The sequence below is a fragment of the Nyctereutes procyonoides genome, unplaced genomic scaffold (genome assembly GCF_905146905.1).
Source record: "Nyctereutes procyonoides isolate TBG_1078 unplaced genomic scaffold, NYPRO_anot_genome, whole genome shotgun sequence".
Taxonomy (NCBI): domain Eukaryota; kingdom Metazoa; phylum Chordata; class Mammalia; order Carnivora; family Canidae; genus Nyctereutes; species Nyctereutes procyonoides.
Window position 1 is genome coordinate 427,264 of NW_026575120.1, and position 21,864 is coordinate 449,127.

At 37.8% G+C, this 21,864-nt stretch overlaps 1 protein-coding gene and 1 pseudogene across 4 annotated transcripts in view; one reads left to right on the forward strand and one right to left on the reverse strand.

Moving 5' to 3' along the window:
• Window positions 1-21,864, forward strand: part of MTUS1 (microtubule associated scaffold protein 1) — a 161,573-nt gene that overhangs the window by 107,423 nt on the left and 32,286 nt on the right. For 3 of the 4 annotated variants that reach the window (XM_055334607.1, XM_055334608.1, XM_055334609.1), the window contains one exon: window positions 18,134-18,348. In XM_055334607.1, coding sequence (XP_055190582.1) covers window positions 18,134-18,348 — 215 coding nt within the window. Of the gene's footprint in view, window positions 1-3,271; window positions 3,665-18,133; window positions 18,349-21,864 lie in introns of those variants that run through there. The other variant, XM_055334610.1, reaches the window with a different exon arrangement.
• On the reverse strand, window positions 902-1,775 carry LOC129515645 (G patch domain-containing protein 11-like; annotated as a pseudogene).

Genomic DNA, 21,864 nt, shown 5'->3' on the forward strand with positions numbered 1-21,864 from the left:
AAGGCAGTGAGCTCTCAATAGCTAGAAAAATAAAGGCAGAAGTTGGATTACCACCTGCTGGGAATGTTGTCCAAAGGCCCTCAAATTTAGTAAGTAGTTGGATCACCTGATATCTAAGGTTACTCCCAATTCTTAAGTTTCTTTAGCCAAAACCTGCAATCGATCACCTACAATGGATGTTCACATTGTTGTGAAAACTCATGATTTTTCCAGAAGTATCATAAATGATTTTGTTTCTAAAACTGGCTAGAATGAAGTAACGTCAATGAAGTAGTGTTAATGAAACATTGCCTCTTACACTGGTCTTACCAAGGGGAATACCTTTCCCTCCACATGCTCGCATGGACAGAAGGGACTTTTTCTTCCTCCCTGGGAGACAGAAGTGTGGGAACAAGCTCTGTGAATCCTCATTCATTTCCTCTCAAAAGACTCTCATCTGATGAGTGGTTTTGGGAGCAAGGAACTCAGCAAGTGTGGCCCAGCCCCCAGTGGGTTCTCTCACCTTGAAAGCTAAATGGTCTCAGAATGCCAAGGTGGGCTCTATCTCTGGCAAGGCAGAGGTTTGCAGTTGTATGCAGGCAGCGAGATATTTTAGGGAGCCTGATAGGAAAACAAGACAACCTGGCTCTCTACTTTGGCCTCCCTGATAATAAAGCTGACATTTTGATCTCTCTCTGACTCCCATGTTTTATTTCTTAATTTGTTCCAAAGTAAAGAGGGGAATAAGAGAGTTACTTATTGGTGTCCTTAAGCCCCATAAGCATCACAATCGAGTCATAAATTGTAATTGCCCTTGAGTTCTGAGATAGCATTCCATTATTTTCTTGAAACTGATGAACAACCATAAAGTACAAAGTATTTCCAAAGTTACAGAAAGAACACAACATATAAAAGCCCATCTTTCTTTACTGACATAATTTGGGAATTCTAACTGCTCAACTATCTGTTTTTAGCAAACAATAACATTTTCTAAGATTGTACTTATTGAGAGTAATCTTAGTCGTGATCTGCAGCAGTTGGTCCTGGGCAATTTGAAGAGAGGTCTTCTTTATCTTCAGAGGCTGTTCCACACCAAATACAATACAGAAGTTCTTCTCTTAAATAACCAGTCAGTATTTGTAATTTTTCCAGTATATTTAAGTCTTCACTTTTATAGTCATCTTCATCTTGCTCTTTCTCCTCCTCTTGGTCAGTCTCCTCTTCAAGCCCCAAGCAGTACCATGCTTCCCTGGGAACCTGAATGTTCTTCTATGTATCCAACTGCCGGCAGGCTCGCTGGATTCTTTTCAGGTCCCCTTCCAGCTTCACTTCATCTTGCTAATATTTAAGTCGCAGTCGAAACTGCTCTGCAGCTGTTTCTTCAGCTTGGTTTTTCATGTGAATCTTTCTCCTATAACTTTCTAGTTTTTCCTCTGCTTTCTGTTTCAGTAATGCCTCTTGACCAGGCTACTTTTTCCTGTTTTGACGTTAAGAGGGATTGGCTCAACAATACCATCTCCACTCTTGCCAAGGGCCTGACCACTTTTATATCCCATTTTTTGCAGCAAGGCAAACCCTTTGTTTTCACAGCCTAGTGCATTCTTCAACCCAGTGTCACGTCTTTCTTGTTCTTCTTTTAAACTCTTTTGCCTATTTTTCAAATTAGCTTCCTGTTGCTTTTCTTCTTTCCGACGGGCTTCTCGGATCTGCCTTAGCATTGGCAATCCTGGTCTAATGTCTTGTTAGACATTAATGAAGGAATCAGACACATAGTCCTCATCTTCTGCCATGTTCATATGGCAAAGGTATCTGGTAGCTCTACTAGCCCCAGACCAGCTGCCGAGAGCGCGCGATGCGCATGCGCCCACCTACCAGCGCAGGACTTCTGAGCCTCAAGTCTCACCTGAGTTTCCCAAGCAAGCAATCCTGATTGATATTTTTTAGTCACAACTTTTTGAGGGATGTTGGCAGGAGGAAAGGTAGTTACAGCTATTAATATGCAGAACCTGGGAAAAGGGTAGTTGTTTAATAATAAACTGTGATAAAGTGAAAAGACAACATCTAACTGTAGCTCTTCCTTAATTCCTTGGATATTTGTGGTTCTGTTGCCATGGATACAGGGTGTTTTTGAGATCCATCCTGTGTGTGTTAACAAGTTATATCTTTCCCACAGCTAACCCTTGATAGAAAATTGGGTTTGTGTCCCTTGTTGACAGCTTTTAAGATGTTAGGCTCCTGGTGGAGGAGGAGGAGGGAAAAGGAATTATTCAAAATTTATCACTAACAGTTTCTACATTTATTTCTTAGTCTTGTTTTCTTAGGAAATCTTGGAAACAAGCATAGATCCTTTTTTATACATTGTTTTCTTTTTTAAATCAAAAAGGGTTAAGTGTTGGGTTATTCCTGGTTATTAATAATATTACCTTTGCTAAGTGAGCATGTTGCCGGGCTACTTTTCTTTATTTATATTCCTACCTTCATCTTCCTTTAGTTTTTGCCACCATATTTTAATGTACTTTTACAAACTACCAAAATAAACACTGAACAGATCCCAGTAAAACAGATCCTAGCTTGTTCCTAGTTTCAAAGCATCACCATGAGAGGCCACCTGATTTTCCATAAATGCAATTTATAAAGCAGTAACTGTAGTCTTAAGAATGTGGCTTGATTAATTTTATTCCTCTGGAACTATTCTATTACATCCGATAGAGAAAAATTGCATTAACCTCTTCTGTAGATTAGTGCAGTTCTCAGAACCTATTAAAGTTGAACTTTAACCTTTTTGTCAATCTGTCATAATAGAAGTTTTATTAAAAACCGTACATGGGAGCATCCATTACCTGAAGGCATTTAAAAAAAAATAAGTGTATCCAAAGTATCAGGTTTACATAGAGATTTATGTTCAGAAGTGTTAGGTTTTTGAGATCAAAACATAAAACATATAAACATATGTTTATATGTTTATTGGGAAAAAATAAAACATATGTTTTATGTTTATTGGGAAAAAATACCCAGTGTTATTAGTGTGAATATAATTAAAAATTTTTAAAATCAGAATATAGATTACTGAAAAGAAATCTTAATTTTCTCCTAATTCCTAAATCAGCATGAGATACTCAGAGTAGTTAATTTCCCTCTTTCAAGTAGTGAGAGAATCCGTGACATTATTGGTGGTTATATAAAGCTCCTAAGACCACCCACTTTCTCCTCCCCTTTACCATCTCTGATGAAAACCATAACAACCCCTTAAGCGTGCACAGTGTGATGTCATTTGGAGGCTCCTTACTGCTGGATCTGCTAACAGGAGATTTTAGTCAGAGGACGGGTATTGTTTTGGCAACATCTGGAAGTGAAAACGGAAGCCAGGAACACTTGGATAGCTCTGGGTTGCCTTTTTTTTTTTTTCCCCTTTTGTGTCTGTACAGTGGAATGACATTTGCTATGTAGGCATGTTTTCTCCTGCAGTTATTTCTTGGCTTTGAAGAGTTCTGAGTTTAAAAAGACAGTATGTGATAGTTCTGGAAGCTGTTTCTTCTGTGAAATCTTTTTACCTGCTCTGAAGACATGTTGTTGTCTCCCAAATTCTCCTTATCCACCATTCACGTCCGACTGACCGCCAAAGGACTGCTTCGAAACCTTCGACTTCCTTCAGGGTTTAGGAAAAGCACTGTCATTTTCCATACAGGTTTGTCTTGCATACATGTCGGTTTAGTGTTGCTTGGGGGACATCTTGATTAACTTGCAGCTGCTTATCAGAAATAGTCTAAGGAGATACCTAATTGAGGAAAGAAAGCTGGGAGAGAATGAGGCTATCTTGGTAGAAACAGGCATTTTTGTTCTTAACATTTCAACACATGAGCGTCTGATACTTTGATTCCGTGTAAGCAGATGTGTGTGCATTTTGTTTGGAGACAGCAGAATTGTTGCCTTGGAGCTCCCTGGCTCCTTTCTGACACTTAAGATCTGTAGAAAACCACACCTGTTAAATTACTTTTTGCTTCAGATGATTTTGGAGCTGGGACATATGGACATTTCTCTGATCCTTAAAGGAGATGAAAGGAGAGGGTTTCTATAGTTTTTTATTAGATACTGTCTCACTGAGATTATGATAGGTTAGTTTAATATGCTAAACTGTTTCTAAATTCAAAATATTTCCAAAGTAAAACATCCTAGTAGTTGTGGAGAGGTAATAAGTGAGCCCCCCCCTCCCCAAAGTAAGTTTCCTAGCTTCCTGGTGAAAATGTTTGCAATCGCAAAAGACTGCCTTTGATATTTATGCTTGTATCTGTCTTTTATTCTCTGTGCCTAAGATGGAAATAAATGTAGTGTATATTTTAGACATATGTAAACCTGCATGGGATTCAATTAATTGCCTCACATTGCTCCCTTTTGTTCACATAATAACTGCAGCTATGGTAAATTATGTTGGTTTTATGCTGTAAAAACAGGTGTGGTAGTATATTTACTCTGGCTGGTTAGCGTTGACTGTAATAGGACTGTCTGAATATGTAAACAGATTTTTTTTCTTCTTTTATATTTGTGTCAACGCTGATGTGTCTTGTTTTCCATCCCATACCTAGTGATTTTTTTTTCAGCTGACTGTTCTTAGTTTTCCCAGAGGCATCTCCCTTCCCTGAGGGATATCTCTCATTTTTTTCCAGCAGCTTCCCTCGTGTTTCATAACTCCCCTTGACCTGTCACTGAAGTCTGCCAAGCTTTCCCTTGGTCTGAGCTGGCAACTGAAGGTAAAAGAGCTGTTAGGAGGCAGAACAGTGGCTTGCTCTCTCCCAGCCTAAATGCCCCTGTCATTTTTTTCTGCCTTTAAAAAAAAAAAAGGGAAAAAAGGCTGCCTTGTATTTGCAATAATCTGTATGATCTAAAATAGCTCCAAGTAAAAAAAAAAAAATCTGTGCTCCAAGTGAGAAAGTCAAACTGTACAGAGGTTATATAATTTAAAGTGAGTCTGCGTCTTGCCCGGGACCCCTGTCCTCACTCCAGGGACCACCACTCTCGTGGGTGCGTGCAAAGCCTTCTGGTAACTAGCTCATTATATGTAAGCCTGTGTAAATTTTTATAGATTCTTTCCTTATACAGAAATTATATATATATATATATATATATATATATATATATATATATGCATTTTTCTATAAATTGCTTTTTAAAGTTAATATAACTTAGATTTTCATGTTAACACATTTATCCCTGCTTTTTAATAGTTATGGGCACCATGATCTATTTAACCAGTTTTTTTAAAAAAAGATATTTTTCAGGGCCCAGGTGGCCCAGTGGTTTAGTGCTGCCTTCAGCCCAGGGCGTGATCCTGGAGTCCCCACATCGGGGACTCTCTCTGTGCGGAGCCTGCTTCTCCCTCTGCCTCTCTCTCTCTCTCTCTGTCTCTCATGAAGGAATGAATGAATGAATGAATGAATAAATAAATAAAATCTTTAAAAGTAAAAAAAAGATATTTATTTATTTGAGAGAGTAAGCATGAGCTTGGTGGGGTGGTGGGCAGAGGGAGAAGCCGACTCCCCCTTTGAGCAGGGAGCCCGATGTGGGGTTCAATCCCAGGACCTCAAGATCATGACCCAAGTGAAAGGCAGAAACTTAACCTACTGAGACACCCGCACACCCTTTACCAGTCTTCTCCTAGTGAACATTTTAGGTTGTTTATTGTATTTCTGTGAAGCAGATTTCCAAGGCAGTTAAAGCAAAAGACTTTTATTATCAGAGTTTGACTAATTGTTGCTATTTTTAGGTACCTTTTGATTTTGGAATTTCTCTAAAAACACTTTTCAACATTAATTTGGCTGCAGTGTGAAATTTTTAGAGCCTGGGTGTACTTAGAAGTGATCTAGTTGGGCAGCCCAGGTGGCTCAGCGGTTTAGTGCTGGCTTCGGCCCAGGACGTGATCCTGGAGACCTGGGATCAAGTCCCACATTGAGCAACTTGGATGGAGCCTGCTTCTCCCTCTGCCTGTGTCTCTGCCTCTCTCTCTCTCTCTCTGTGTGTGTGTGTATCTCTCATGAATAAATAAAAAACCTTTTTTTATAAAAGTGATCTAGTTTACCTTCTTTTACGCCAGGAAGTCAGAGGCCCAGAGAAGTGGATTAACGTGTTCAAAGGCACACAGTAGCAGACGTGGCATGAAAACTGAGACCTCTGTTTAGAAATCTTGGCTTCTAGATTTTCCCGGCTGTGACTTTTGCTGTAATTCTGTTAGATCTGGTGAATAGTCATGATGAATAAGAGGGTTGTATTTTTTCCCCCTGCGTGAGAAGCATTTAAAAATTATGTAAAGAATGTAATTCTATTTAGGCCCTGTAAGAATCTTTTGTGAGTTTATCCTGTATTACATAACTTTAAGGTCAGAGAAATCTTGCAAGGAAATGGGTACTAAAGTCCCCGCATGTATTCTTAGGGTCTATAAGCTGTAACTTGTGTTTGTATTCTTAATAAAGTGAATGCTGTTGGTCGTCAGAGTGGCAGTGGTGCTGACCTCGATTCCAGGAACCTGGGGTTGTAGCCTTGGTTCTGCTAGTAACCAAGTGAATGACCTTCATCACTTACACATACAGAGCTATAAAATAAAGGAGTCAGATGAAATGATTTCTGAAGTCCCTTTAACCTCACATGCTATAAATTTTCCTGGCTATAGATTTAAAAAACCCTGGATGAATTACATCTGAAAATGCATCTTATCTAAATGAATTCTCTCCTTATTGCCCAAACTCAGTTAATACTCAGGACACCATGTTTTTCATGGTGTCTCTTTATGACACCATGTTTTTCCTTTATCCTGTCATATAATATCAGTCATGGTGAATCCTTGTTCTTCCTCATTTAACCACAACTAATTGGTTGTAAGAACCTAAGACTCTGTCCTCTGAAATCTCTATTTGGTTTTACTCTGCCACTGCTCTGGTTGTCTTTTTTATTAGGTGGAAGCACTTGAAATTACTTTTCTTGTAAGTGAAAAATGGCCAAATATTGGCAGTTTCATATGTTTGGGTTATTTGAAGGATTTTGTATTTGGTCTGTGCCACTAGCACCCCCCCTCCCCCATTTCTCTAAGTGATGAATTTTTATTTTATTTTATTTTTTTAAAGTAAGCTCTACATGTGACTCTTCATCTCAGGGTTATGAGTTCGAGCCTCATGTTGGGTATAGAAATTACTTCAAGCAATTTTCTTAAGTTTTTATTTATTTTAAATAAGCTCTAAATCTTTAATAAACCAGCATGGGCTTGAACTCAAGACCCTGAGATCAGGAGTTCCATGCTCTACTGACAGAGCCAGCCGGGCACCCACTTATGACTTCTTCCCAAAATGTCTTTCACAATCTAGGATTAATTCATTCATTTCATAAGTAAATACTTATTTAGACATGGACTGTGTGCCAGGTTCAGTGCTAGATGCTGATAATCTAACCAGGACTTAGTCACACATGGCTCCTGCCTTCACACAGCCCATAATTAAACAGAACATCAAGTGATTACAATAGAGCATAGACTAGATGCCCAGGTAGCTCCTACCAGGAGAAGCTAACCTTATCCTGGCCTTCCAGAAAAAGTGCTAGTTAAGCTGGAATCTCAGCATACGTGGAGTTAGCCAGGAAACAAAGTGTTTGAGGCGAAAGCCTGGAGTTTAGGGAGAGGTTGGCTCCTTCAAGGAAACAAAAGAATTTTAATAGGTCTGAGCATAGAATATAGACAGAGGTATTAGCAAGAAGGGAGTAATCACAGGGACCCAGGTAGACCAGGCCCTCTCATTGAACCTTTAGATAAGGAGCACCATCCAGTATGTTGTTATCGTGTGGCACCCATTCACAGAATGTGTTGTCAAATCCAGGATGTCATGGTGTCTGTAAATAGGGCCAAGAAAAGGAAGAGTGAATTTGTCAGAGTTCTGAGTGATCTTGCAGGAGGGCAAGCGTGGATGAAGATCTCTGCGTCAGGGAAGGTGCTAATCTTCTAAGAAGTCTGTAAGTGGTTTCAGTGACTTGCCAAAATGCTGGCAATAGTCTCTCTTGCTAAAATTGTCAGCTCTATTTCAGAATTTTGCTTCTGCATGTTGGTTCTGATTTTATAATGAGTCTGTGGAAGGAAAAGAATCTTCTCAGTTGAAATCTTACTTACCACTGGTTTTATTAGAATTCAGTTTTTCTTTGAACCTGGAGATACCTGTACTAGTTATTATTTAAAAAAATGCCATTTTGAACCTCAAAGAGTTAATATATGTTTTTATTAAAGTGAAAGCAGTTTACTGCACTTCGAATTCATTTTGCTGAGCTAGTGATATTAAAAGCAGTTATTATAGGGGTTTCTGGGTGGTTCAATAAGGTTAAACATCCAACTCTTGATTTCAGCTGGGGTCATGATCTCAGGGTGGTGAGATCTAGCCCTGGGTCATCTTATGTGCTGGGTGTGGAGCCTCCTTAAGATTCTCTCTCTCCCCCTCTCCAAAAAAAAAAAAAAAAAAAGGCAATTATCATAGCAAAGGGAAGGGGTGTAGTACATATATATTAAGAGGTGCAGAAATATTACTTTTTTATTTTTATCATTTTTTAAAGATTTTATTTATTTATTCATGAGAGAAGCAGAGACATAGGCAGAGGGAGAAGCAGGCTCCATGCAGGGAGCCCAGTGTGGGACTCAATCCTGGGTCTCCAGGGTCACGCCCTGGGCTGAAGGCGGTGCTAAACCACTGAGCCACCCATGGATCCTGAAATATTATTTTTAGAGCGAGAGGAGGAGGAGGAGAAGGAGGAGGAGGAGGAGGAGGAGGAGGAGAGAATGTCAAGCAGACTCCCCACTGAGCAGAGAGCTGAGGTGTGATCTGACCCTGAGATCATGACCTGAGCACTCACCACTGAGCTGCCCGGGAGTTTCAGAGGAGGGACAGAAGTCTAACCGATAGAACAAAACATTCCATGTACTTAAAGCCACACGAAAGAGAAACATTTTGACTACATGGTAAGAGCGAGGTAGAATATGAATAAATCTGTTTATTAGAATGGAAGTCATTAAATTATGTTTGGCATTCATTTTTGACACTGTCAAGAATGATTTTTAGCTGCAATTTAAGACAGCTTGACTAAGAAGTAGGTTATTTGTTTCACCTAACTTGTTTGTCTCAGCTAAAATGTTGTCCAGTGGCTCAGCAATGTATCAACATCTCTGCTTATTTTCTTAGCTTCCTCCTCGTGACCGTTGTCTCATGATCTCACGATGCTGCTCTAGGCAGAAAAAAAGGTTGGAGGTGGTGCCAAATCACTAAAGCTTAATCTCATTGGCTAATTCTCAGTCACCTGGCTAGCGACCTGCAAGGTAGGCTAGGGAACTGAGTGACTCATCCAGTCTCTAGAGCATGCAGGTGTAAGAGGCATTAGAGCCTCGGTAGAGTACCTGACCCAGAGAGGGTTAAACCCTTAGTTCTCCAAAGCTGATACTGCCTGCTTATAAAAAAGGGGAGCATATAATTTAACAAGTCTGATCTTATAACAGACTTAATTTTTTTTTTCTGTTTTATGACATGGATGGGTTTTGGTTATGGTTATAGCTATTTTGTCATTATTTCAGTTAGACACTTTGAAGTCACTCTATTTGATTTTGATGTTAAGTGAAGTAGTTTTCAGTGATAAAATAATACGTTGAGAAAGAATGTCTCAACTCGACATATGGCTTTTATATATGTAAAACATGTTAATGAAAGGTTAATGTTTTTATTAGTACATTTGTGGTAGGTATTGCCAAGGTGACCCTAAATAAACTTGGATTTCTCTTGTGTTTCTCTCTCACATGGCAAAATGAAGGAGTCAATGAAGCCATTTTAGAAAGCCATTTTAGAAAGCTTCCATTAAAAACGCTATGTATTAGAACTTGTGTGTAAAAAGTTAAAAGATTCAGTCATTTGTAGATTACAGAAGACATCAGAGGGACCAAATTCAAGAATAAAAGGTGAGAGATGTAGCCTTCCACCACTCCTTTGTTACTGTACTGTGAATCCACATTCTTCTTTTGGCTTCCTTGAAAGCAGGCTTGAAGATCTTGCTGGCCTTTTGTCACACTGGCCACTCACCGTTGTGCATGACATTATGCTAAAAACATTTGTCAATGATCCATACTGAGCTCCTGTAGTTGGGGCAGTCTTAGAGCTACAGCTTTGGTATGATGCTAAAATGTACCCTTATGCAGTTAGAGCAGTTTACTTAAGACAGGGATGTGTTAAATCAACTTTCACTCATAACAGGTTATGTTTTGATAAATTTTTAGAAGTTAGATGTAACTCACAAGTTTCACATAGCTGAAGTCTTTTACTATACTAAGTTGTGTTTTAATGTAGTAATCTGTTTTCTCACAAACGTGGAAACTACATCATACATTACAGGTTGGAGTTGAATTCAGGATGGGAAGAATAAGCAGTGTTTTTCACCAGGAACAGCTGGAGGAGTGTGGCAAGAAAATTTAGTAAATATGTAATTATAACAATTAGAATATTCTGATTGAGTTTTGGTTAACAGAAAATCATCCTATAAATAAAACAATACAGATTATAATACTTTGTGTTAGCTCTAAAGCATGTTGTAGAGCTAAAAACACGAATTGTAAATACACATTATTTATTACGTAAAAAGACATCAGATGTGGCTTTAAATGTTTCCAATGTTGAACATCATTTTTCTGTGGTTGTCTTAGGTGATATGTTGTTATTTTAGCACAACAGAGTCCTCTTTATAAATACCATTTGTCTGGCTCTTGGGGAAAAATTAAGACTAATAGAGCTTTCTTTTGGGTGAGAGACTTGCCTTTTTTCCCTTTGTTCCCTGAGAACAAAGGGACCTGAGTTTGAGGCGCTTGTCTTTTTAATTTATTTTCCTTAACTGGTTAGTATTTTTGAGAATAACCTCTTTTTTCATTATTTGTGTCATAAAAATTTCTAGTGTTGGTTGTTTTAATTGGCTTTTTCATTTCAACTGTAAGACAGTGTGTACTGTAATACACATCTTTGACCCACTTTGGCACTTTTGGGCACATTTTTCCCCCACATTCAGGTCTTATGCCTAGATGTGCCTGGGCTCAGTCATGCAGTTTTCCTAGGGTCCCTATTTTGCAACATAGGATTGCAGGAACAGAGATGCAGTGGTTACGGATGCTCTCTGTGGCTGCAGAGCACTGACCCACGGGGGATGGCCTCATTGGCACATCAGTGACCTCCTGTCAGCTGGCTAGCTCAGCATGTAAAAGTCAGAGAAAAGAACGCATTTAAAAATTCCAAACTGGATACTCCCTCCTATTAGAACATGTATTTCCCAATAGTTCCCATTTAGTGCTTTGTTTCCATGGGCTATCCCAGGGTAAGCACCCATGACCCAATGCGTAGGAAATGGACTGAAAGAACTTACATAGAGATAGGGGTCCCTTTAAAGGGTTTGGGAGTGCTGGGTCAGGTTAAGGCAGAAAGAAGGGAATTAGTTGTCTGTCCAAGCTCCTAGCAGAGACAGGACCCTCACCAGCCCATTAGTTCATTAGCTACATTTTATTAACCCACACATAATAGTTTTCAGTGCAGATAGGTGGATACTAAGATCGCTGAACAGGAAGATATCAAAACTAAGGAAATATGATTCAGCCAAGATGCTGGGAGGAGGTCTTCATGCATCCCTGTATACCACCACTTCCTTCTCCCCCAGAAGACACCAGGACAGGTCCTCCTACCACCGCAAGGTTATCATGGTAGATTTCGAAAAAAAAATATTTGGTGGACAAATGACTAGGTCAATAGGTATACAAAAAAACTAGGCAATGTTGGTTACTAAACAGTGTATAGTTTTGCATTTCATGGAAGCCAAGGCAAACTATTCTTTCAGGGCTTGTCTCTTACTTGACTTTAATATTTGGAAAGTCAGCATGTTCAATAAATGGCTTGTTTGACCTTAAGGTGAATGTGTCTTCAGGAGGTAATAGGTTGGTCCACGTCTTAGTGGTTAAACTTTTCTCAAAAACCTTTTTGTCTTGTCATGGGGGTCTATATGCCTGAATGTTGGAAGCCTAAAAAGAGGGCCTATTTCTCTTTACCCTGCTACTTTCTTCAAGACAGTGATAAATACATTCATTAGGCTAGTCTGAATTTTATTAAATTGAAATTTTGGATCGAAAGGAGCAAAGGTAGCAAACAGTATTATCCAACTGGCTTTCAAGTAAGCACATGTCTTAAATTCACGACTTTTGTTTTCCTGATGGAGGTTTCAATTTCATTAGAGTTGGTACCAGGAAGATTGGATCAGACACGATATTCTAACTATCTTGTTGATGGATATCCAGATCTGTGTAGATGGTAACATGCAACTTTAGGGTTTCTAAGTTGATTCTTTGAAATCACATGTCCTGTTAATGGTAAAATAAATGATTTTACATTTTTAAATTCAGCTGCATTATAAAAATGGAAACATGTTAAAAAAGAAGACACAAGGGCAAGTTTGGTTCATATTTTGATTTGCAATAAATCATGATTCCTATAGGATTTAAACAAAACTGTTCTTTTAGTATTATGAAGTACCCTCTTTATGAGCATTAGGGCTTTGAGCATCGCTGGAGATTTTTGCATCATCTCTGATCTTCAATTGGGCCAGGAGTGAGGAGGGGAGAAAGATGCTCAAACTAGGTCATCAGCTACCATGTACGATTTTATCCTTTGGGAGTACTGTATATGGAGCAGAAGATTGAGGTCACAACTTGATTTTCCAGCTCTAGGTGGAGGGCAGTCTGTTTACAGTTTATTTGCTCTTAAGTTAAATTTTGAAGACATCTACTCTTAGAAGACTAATATTTCAGTGTTTTCTTTCCTCCTTAAATGTAAATCTATTTTGAGTTGTCACATATAACAACAAAATCTGTATTATTTAGATTCCCATCTCTATTCCCCAAGGAAGAAACACGGACTAATTATGTTTTTTTATGGCTAAGTGTTGATGATTAAAGGGCTCAGAATTCAGTTTAACCACCTTTAAAAAATACTTCTTAATTTTGAAAAGGTGATAGGTTTACCCAATGATTAAAGAGTATAAAAAAATATACTAGAACACCTTGTATCTGTCTGGTTCCTATTCTCTTTTCTGAAAAAGGTAAACATTGTCAGTACTTGTATGTGTATTATGTAATAATTTTGTTAGGAATTTATAAGCAAAATAGAAAATGTACTCTTACATTTCCATTGTCTTTACACAACAGAGCATATTATCTACATTGCTCTTTTCTGTTTTCTCATTTACTGCAGAATCTGTCCTAGTTCTTCATTACAGTTGTGATATTTCACTATATAAATGTACCATAAATTTGTTTAGCCAGTCCTCTACTTATGGGCAGTTGGCTTGTTTCTTGATCTTGTCTTTGCAAACAAGTTTGCAGCACCAGTCCTTCAGTTATGTCATTGCACTCCTGTGTAGGATTCACAATAAGATAAGTTCTTGCTGACCAGCTATGAAGTCAACAGTTGATGTTAGAATGTAGTAGAGAAGGCTTATCACAAAGCTTTTAAGTTTTTAAACATCAATATGAGTGTATAAAGTTATGCAGACCAACATGATCAGAAGTGTTTTTAATGTTTGAATGCAGTTCTTGGTGGGTAGTGTTGAAAATGGCCTCATGATGCTCAGGTCTGACTATTTCATTACTACCAGAGGCAGACCAGTGTTGCATTTGAGGGGTTGCATCTGAGGTCTTCGTGACTGGATAGGTAAGAGCTGATGCTGATACTAGGGGCTCCCTGACTCTCAAAATGCCAGTTCCCCAGCCATTAAGAAAGCCTGAAAGAAAAGGTGGCTATCATGTGGACAGCTGGCTTTTATTGAAGCACAGGTGTCATTGCTCTGCCCTCCTATCCTTAGAGTTAACACCTTAGCACCAGAGCTGCAGGTGAAGCCGGAACCAGGCAAAGCACAAATGAAAAACAGCTAAGCACCAAGAGATGTGTGTGACGGGTGTAGTCAGACTTGGGCAATTGATGTTTTCCAGGCTGTACCTTAACAAAAACTACTCACGTTCATTCTAGAGTGATCTTAGCATTCCTAATACATTGTTGGGTCCTAGAGAATTTTCTACCCTTCCACAGAGTTTATGTGCCCTTGAAACAGTTCACAGTTCCAAAATATTGGAGAATAGGACTTTTATAAGCACAGATGCCACTTTGTTATGAGAAGCTAAAGCAAACAAAATAATAAAGGAAATGTATAGTTGCCAGTCTCACTCATAGACTTAAGCCATCTGAATTCTCAGCAGCAAACTAGGGAACGGTTGATCCTGTTCCGCTGACATATTGGAAAAAATTAAGAGTTTGTCTTGGAGAGTAGGGTGAGGTTTGAAATGGGTGAATAAGGTCAAAAGGTGCAAACTTTCAGTTTTCAAATAAACAGGCCGTGAGTATGTAATATCCAGCATGGGACTAGAGTTGATAATATTCTATTGTATATTTGAAACTTGTTAAGAGAGTAGATATTTAAAGTTCTCATAAGAAAAAAAAGTTGTAACTGTGTCTGGTAAAATGTTAACTAGACTATTAGCATCATCATTTCCCAGTATATAATGAATCATTACATTGTGCATCTGAAACTAATATAATGTTAAATGTCATTTATACCTCAAAAAATGGGGAGAAATTGTATTTCAGATGGTAAAAGGGGGGCAGTTAATTTAAAAAAGGAAAGAATATCTCTTATGAATTTGAAGCCACTATGGCTTAAGAAAACCTTTAATGGGGGATCCCTGGGTGGCTCAGCAGTTTACCCACCCGCCTTTGGTCCAGGGAGTGATCCTGGAGTCCCAGGATTGAGTCCCATATCGGGCTCCCGGCATGGAGCCTGCTTCTCCCTCTTCCTGTGTCTCTGTCTCTCTCTGTATCTCTCATGAATAAATAAATATAATCTTAAAAAAAAAACTTAACAAAATTGATCAAATTAAACAAGCTAGTAAAAACCATAATGGTTTCAGAGGCCCGGTATACAGTCGACAAATCCAACTTACGTTTTTTAAACACCTCAAAAACAGTGTGGACAGATCTTGGCATGATATAGATGTATTATTTTAAAATCTACTTTATGTACATTGAGAAATATAGCTAATCTTAAACCAGAGAAAAATAAAGCTGTCGTTCTCTTTTTAAAATAATATTAGAAATGGAATTAAGTGTTTAATAAGAAAAAAGATAAACAATATCAAGTGATTTATCCAAACAATATTACTAGCAAATACTTTAAGTAAATCGTAAGAACATACAGTGAGAGAAATTTAGTTTACGAAAAAACCAAACATGATATGTAGCTCTTGCCTAACTTTGGCATAAGAAATTTGAAGGAAGATATAAAATCTGGTATTACAAAAGGAGTACCTGTATTTTGAACCTGAAGGTGGAAAAAGAATGTTCAATAAACTAATTTAAATGTATCTCCCTATGAATTAACTTACTAGAACATGACCAGTGCAATTCATCTGGAAGTCTCAGTAGGCAAGAATTTTAAAGAATGTTTTCTTCAACAATGTTAATATAAAATATTTACATCTCAAATTTTATAAATAATTATAACCTAACATTTTTCAAACTCTGTTGTGTTAAATTAAAAAAATAATTAGCATAGAAATTCTAGAAAGAGAATCAAACATTGTTAAGGGATTCAAGAAATGATAAAGCAATCTATCAATAAATTAAAGGAATATTTCAGTAAATATTGGTAGGACATAGCAATGATATTAGAAGAATGAATTTATATCAATAGGTTACGGGAAATTCTAGATTACCAAAGAGTTAAAGGCTATTTTTTGCTGTTTGTATACAATTATGTAAAACTGTAATAAAACACAGATGTTTATCTATATGTAGGTTTATTGAAGAGTATCCAAATAACAAGCTTGATATACTAAAATGACATTTTGTTACAATTATAGCATAAATAGTTATTTTTAGTTTTATTTTTTAAATTAGTTTTTAAAGACTTTTATTTATTCATGAGAGACACAGAGAGAGGCAGAGACATAGGCAGAGGGAGAAGCAGGATCCCTGTGGGAAGCCTGATGTAGGACTTGATCCCAGGACCCCTGGATCATGACCTAAGCCAAAGGCAGACTCTCAACCACTGAGCCACCCAGGTGCCCCTAATTTTGGTTTTATGGGACATCTCCACCCTATCTCCACTTTCCAAGGTGGGTGGGAACAGTAGAGAATGGGAGGAAGCCTAGCTTCTGACTTTGAACCTGTCCTATGGATGGCATCCGTGCATGGACAACACCCTTCCCATCCTGGAACCTTGCTTTCCCTGTGGAGAGTTACTGAGTGGATGAAAGAGAGGAAAAGTGAGAACACTCAATGAGCAATAAAACACTATGTAATTATTATATGTTACATGAGAAATAGAACACCTAAGAACATTTTAGGAAATGATTTAAATAAAGGACTACTAATATCAAGTACTTTGACAAACCGTAAAATATTTAGATTATTTTTCATTAATTAGTTCATTAATATGGGACTTTATAAAGTTCTCCCTTCAGGATTTTAATATTATGACTATGAACTAGGTCACTTTTCTTCATCTGCTTTGGAAGTGGTGGTTAGTGCTAAACAGCCGTTAATGATTACTGAGAAAGACTAATAGGCAAATACTTTCCCCTTCTCTTTAAGTATTTTTAAAACACAATAGATATTTTAGTCATCTTAGAATCATGAGTTATCAAGTATTAACACAAATACAAATTCTTTAACCATAGAAAGTACCATAGAAAATGAGAGCCTCCCCCCATCTCCTATTTTAAGAAGAATATATTGAGTATATTTTGTCACTGGTTCTTGGAGCATAAATACTGAGGACTGTTTATTTTCCTTCAAGAAATTACTATAGCTTTCCTCCTCTGAAGAATGTTTTTTAAAGAAATCTGATAGATTTCTCTTTTTTTTAAAGATTTTATTTATTCATGAGAGAGAGAGAGACAGACAGAGGCAGAGACACAAGGAGAGGGAAAAGCAGGCTCCATGTAGGGAGCCTGATGCTGGGACTCAATCCTGGGTCTCCAGGATCACGCCCTGGGCTGAGGGCAGGCACTAAACCGCTAAGCCACCGGGGCTGCCCTCTGAAGAATTATAGAAAATAATTCCTGTCTATAAAATGTTCTTAGGTTTGCTACCACAGAATGTGAATATTGTAGGGAATGCCTCTGAGAACAAGGGAACATTTTTTTTCTCTCTCAGCTTCTTGTATCTTTTTTTCAGATTTAGTTTTGTTTTGATTACTTGGCCTACTTATTTCAAGAAGCTAAGGAGCTTGTTTTGTGTGTTCTGTTAAAAAAATTGTTTGATATTTAAAGTGACTGGGACATTTGGAATAGTTCCAACACTGAACAGTTGTTCATTTAAAGGAGACTAATTCCCAGGACGCTGGGGCATAGAAAATGAATAATCAGCACAGCATCTTAGTTGGATTTGGAGTTATTAGTATGAGCTTAAAAAAAAAATACATAGGCCCTTACTACTACTAGGAGAAGGGAAAAACAGTAAACGTTATGTTTCATAGAAAACGGAAAAGTATAGTATAAGTGCTTTTAGCACTTAAGGGGCAAAATGTGAGTAGATTTTTCAATATATGTAATGATTTACTAGAGATTAGGAAATGACTCATCAGCAATATAAATCTTTGTAATAACCTGGCCATCAGCAGGAAAAGATGGGAAGATGTAGAAAATGTGTAGGAAGAGGGAGAGGCATTGAAAGGCCAATCACTTGTGTTTTTCTTTCAGCATATGTGATCAGAATATAGTCAGGGAACTTGTCACAGGGTACTATACCAGTTTACCTAGAAAATTAGAAATTATGATACGAATATTATTTTGCACATAATTTTCATGTTTTTGGATTGCTAAATCTAATTGTTTCATATACATAATTCTCTGCCCCATGTAAATCTTTTAAAGTCGGAGCTAAAGACATTGTCTGTGTTTATAAGTTCCAAACATCTAGATAGTTGATTAATTCCTGTTCTGATCCATATGCTTTCCTTACGTAAACATAGCTTAAATGTATTTCTGTGGTTTATCTAGTTGTTTTTGAACCCAGATGGTAGTGATTATAAAAATTAAAATCACATATTTTCCTATGTATACTTATTCCCTTTACAGTTGAAAAGGGCAGGCAAAAGAATCCCAGAAGTTTGTGTATCCAGACACAGACATCTCCAGATGTGCTATCCTCTGAAAAAACACTTGAGTTGGCCCAGTATAAAACAAAATGTGAAAACCAAAGTGGATTTATCCTGCATCTCAAGCAGCTTCTTTCCTGTGGCAATATCAAGTTTGAAGCATTAACAGTTGTGATTCAGCACCTACTCTCCGAGGTAAGGATGTCTACCCTCTAAACAGTTTTTCTGATTGAATTGAGGGGTGTAGGAGGGGGGCTAGTGTTCATGCTCTTGTCTTGTGAGTACTGTTCAGTTAATGAATGATAAGACCAGATATAATTCTTGCAATTATGCTTTGTCAACTCACTTGATACCTGAGTCATTCTCTAGAAATTTGGGATCGAAACATTTCTCCCTATTTTTTCTTTTCCAGAGTCATTTAGACCAACAATGACATAAGGTAATTGTTACATACATCTCCAGCTTATATTGGCATTATTTTACAGTTGTCTAACTGTATGTAGCTTTCCATATCACCTTTAATTTAATGCTTTGAAAAACGAGATTTATTATATTTGTGGGTCAAAGAACGCTTCTGAAGTAACCCCCATTATGGGTCTGGGGACTCTTCAGAATTTCCATCTAATTCTAAACTAGTTTCTGGTACAAAAAATGCAAAACAGGTTTTCTTTGCTTACTTATTCTTCTGTGACATTCTACAAGGATATTAGTTCAGAGACTGCTTAAAATTCATTGAGAAAACCAAGTTTCTGTGAACATATGCTACTGGCCTAGCAACAAAAACTACAAATATCTAAGGGAAAAAAAAACCACTGGGATGAGATTATAGTTAAGCTCTTTAGATTTTATTTATTTTTTTAATGATAAATTTATTTTTTATTGGTGTTCAATTTGCCAACATACAGAATAACACCCAGTGCTCATCCCGTCAAGTGCCCCCCCCCAAGTGCCCGCCACCCAGTCACCCCCACCCGCCGCCCTCCTCCCCTTCCATCACCCCTAGTTCATTTCCCAGAGTTAGGAGTCTCTCATGTTCTGTCTCCCTCTCTGATATTTCCTACCCATTTCTTCTCCCTTCCCCTCTATTCCCTTTCACTATTATTTATATTCCCCAAATGAATGAGACCATATAATGTTTGTCCTTCTCCGATTGACTTATTTCACTCAGCATATTAGAGAGAGTGTGTGCACTTGAGCTGGGGGAGGGGCAGAGGAAAAGAACCTCAAGCCGACTCCCTGCTGAGCTTAGAGACCAACCCAGGGCTTGATCTCATAACCCTAAGATTGTACCTGAGCCAAAATCAAGAGTCACACGCTTAACCGACTGAGCTACCAAGGCTCCCTCCCCTCTTTTGATATTTTTCAATCACAGTTTAAAAAGAGGCATATTACATAACATCTCAAGAAGAAAACTGTCCAATTTGTTTGTTCTGTAGTTCAGTTCAACAAATCTATGTTCATTTTCTGCAGAGGCTACTATGATAATGTTGCTGGTCTGCGGCAGGAGAGCCAGGCACTTGCTCTGTGCCTTTGCAAGTTACCAAGCTAATAGATAGTAAGATCAGTATTTGATGAACATTTTACAGCTTTGTCCAAAAATATTTTTTTGAGAAGGAGTTGTAAACATTTACCTAGTTTTTAAATTACAGTAGTATATAGTCTTTCTGTTTCTCTTTAATATGTAAGGAAGGAATTGGAAAGCTGGTTTATATAACCAAGTAAGCTAAATTGGAAACCATGTAATATCAAATGTAGGAAATAATTTGTCTATTTTCTAATAAACCAATTACTTTGTTTTACTATATCTAGCCCAGTCAATCTCATGTTCAATGCTCACTTCGGCAGCACATATACTAAAATTGGAACAATCCCATGTTCAACCCCTTTCTCTCCTTTCCCTCTCACATGAGATGAGTCACCAAGTGCTGTGAGCCCTCATTCCCACAGTTTGGCTCTCCTTCATCCATTCTTTTCCATTCATACTGATGCCAACCTTGTTCAGACTCTGGATAACTGTCCACTAGATTATGATAACTTCTTAGTCTTTAGACCTGCATTCTTTTCACTATAATCTACCCCAAGCATTGCTAACAGATTTATCTTTCAAAGCATTCCGCTCTACTGATTAAAACCTTCAGTGGTTCTCCATTGTCTACAGCTGACCTGTCCAATATGGAAGCTACTAGCTTTATGAAGCTACCAAGCACTTGAAGTGCAATGAGGCTGAATTAAGATATGCAGATAGGCGTTAAAATACACATGGATTTCAAAGACTGTAGATAAGAGGTGATGTAAGTTCCTTGTGAATAACTTTTCTGTTGACTATATGTTGAAATGGTGATATGTTGGATATTCTGGGTTAAATAAAATATATTAAAATTTAATCTTTTAAACTTTTAAGAAATGTAGCTAGTGGAAATTAAGGTTATATACATGGCTCATATTAGATTTCCTCTGGATGACTCTGGGGTATAACTTGGAATGTAAGTTTCTAATTTGGCACAAGCTGCCCTTGTTAGCCTCACCTCACTGCCTGTCTGCTCCTGCAGTATGATTAGTGAGGTAGAGGAGAAGCAAGAGGAATCTAATATTATTGAATATTTACTAAGTTTTTTTAGGGGGTGTGGGAGGCTATTGATACTTTTATTTTTGTGTTTTGTTTTGCTTTTAAATGTATTTTATTTAAATTAAATTTGCCAATATAACACCCAGTGCTCATCTCATCATGTGCCTTCCTTAGGATATTTATTTACTACATCATAGACATTCTTATTAAGTCTTGTCCAAAAACATAAGTTGGAATTTACTAGGAAGAAAATGGAGATGTAGAGCTGTTAAGTAACTTGACTATTAGCAGTCAGCTGGTTAGAGGAAGACCAGTACTTGAACTTGGGTCTAGGATACAAGAAACTCAAAATTGACTATGAACTTACTGTACATTTTCATTTTTAAAAAAAGCTTTTGTTTATTTATTCATGAGAGACACACAGAGAGGCAGACACATAGGCAGAGGGAGAAGCCGACTCCCTGCAAGGAGCCTGATGTGAGACTCGATCCCAGTATCACGTCCTGAGCTGAAGACAGATGCTCAGTGGCTGAGCCAGCCAGGTGTCCTACTTCCTGGATGTTTTCATCCTTTGTTCATATTCCATTGCTGGGCTATTGCCCTTCTCCCTAATACCTACATATTCAGTGGCATCGCATCACTACCTATGTTTAATTTACATGAATTTATTATACAAACAAGTAGAAAATGCAAATTAAATAGATCAGGCAAGGAAAGGCCTCTCAGTGAGGAAAGGCCCAGAAGTGACTGTGAGATGAAAGGTGTCTGCCCTTTCTTTGGTTCCTAAATCCCTCACGTGGCATGAACCTTCCACAATCCATGTAATCCCAGTGTTTCATAATACTTTTTCCCCCCATACAACCTGGCCCCCAAATACAAACCAAACACTTTATCAGATGCTCAGAGAAGGAGTAGATCAAACACTAGAAGAAAAACCTCACTTGGTTGGACATACTGAGAGATGTCTTGTCAGTCCACAACAGGGCAAACTCTTAATGAGTTTCTGGGAGACTTTAACTGTATGTGAATTTCATCTTGCATCTGATTTAGGTTTTAATGCCCATATAATTATAACTCCACTCCATTTCTTAAAATCAAAAACTCTCTTTTAGGGGTACCTGGGTACCTTACTTGGTTGAGCGTCT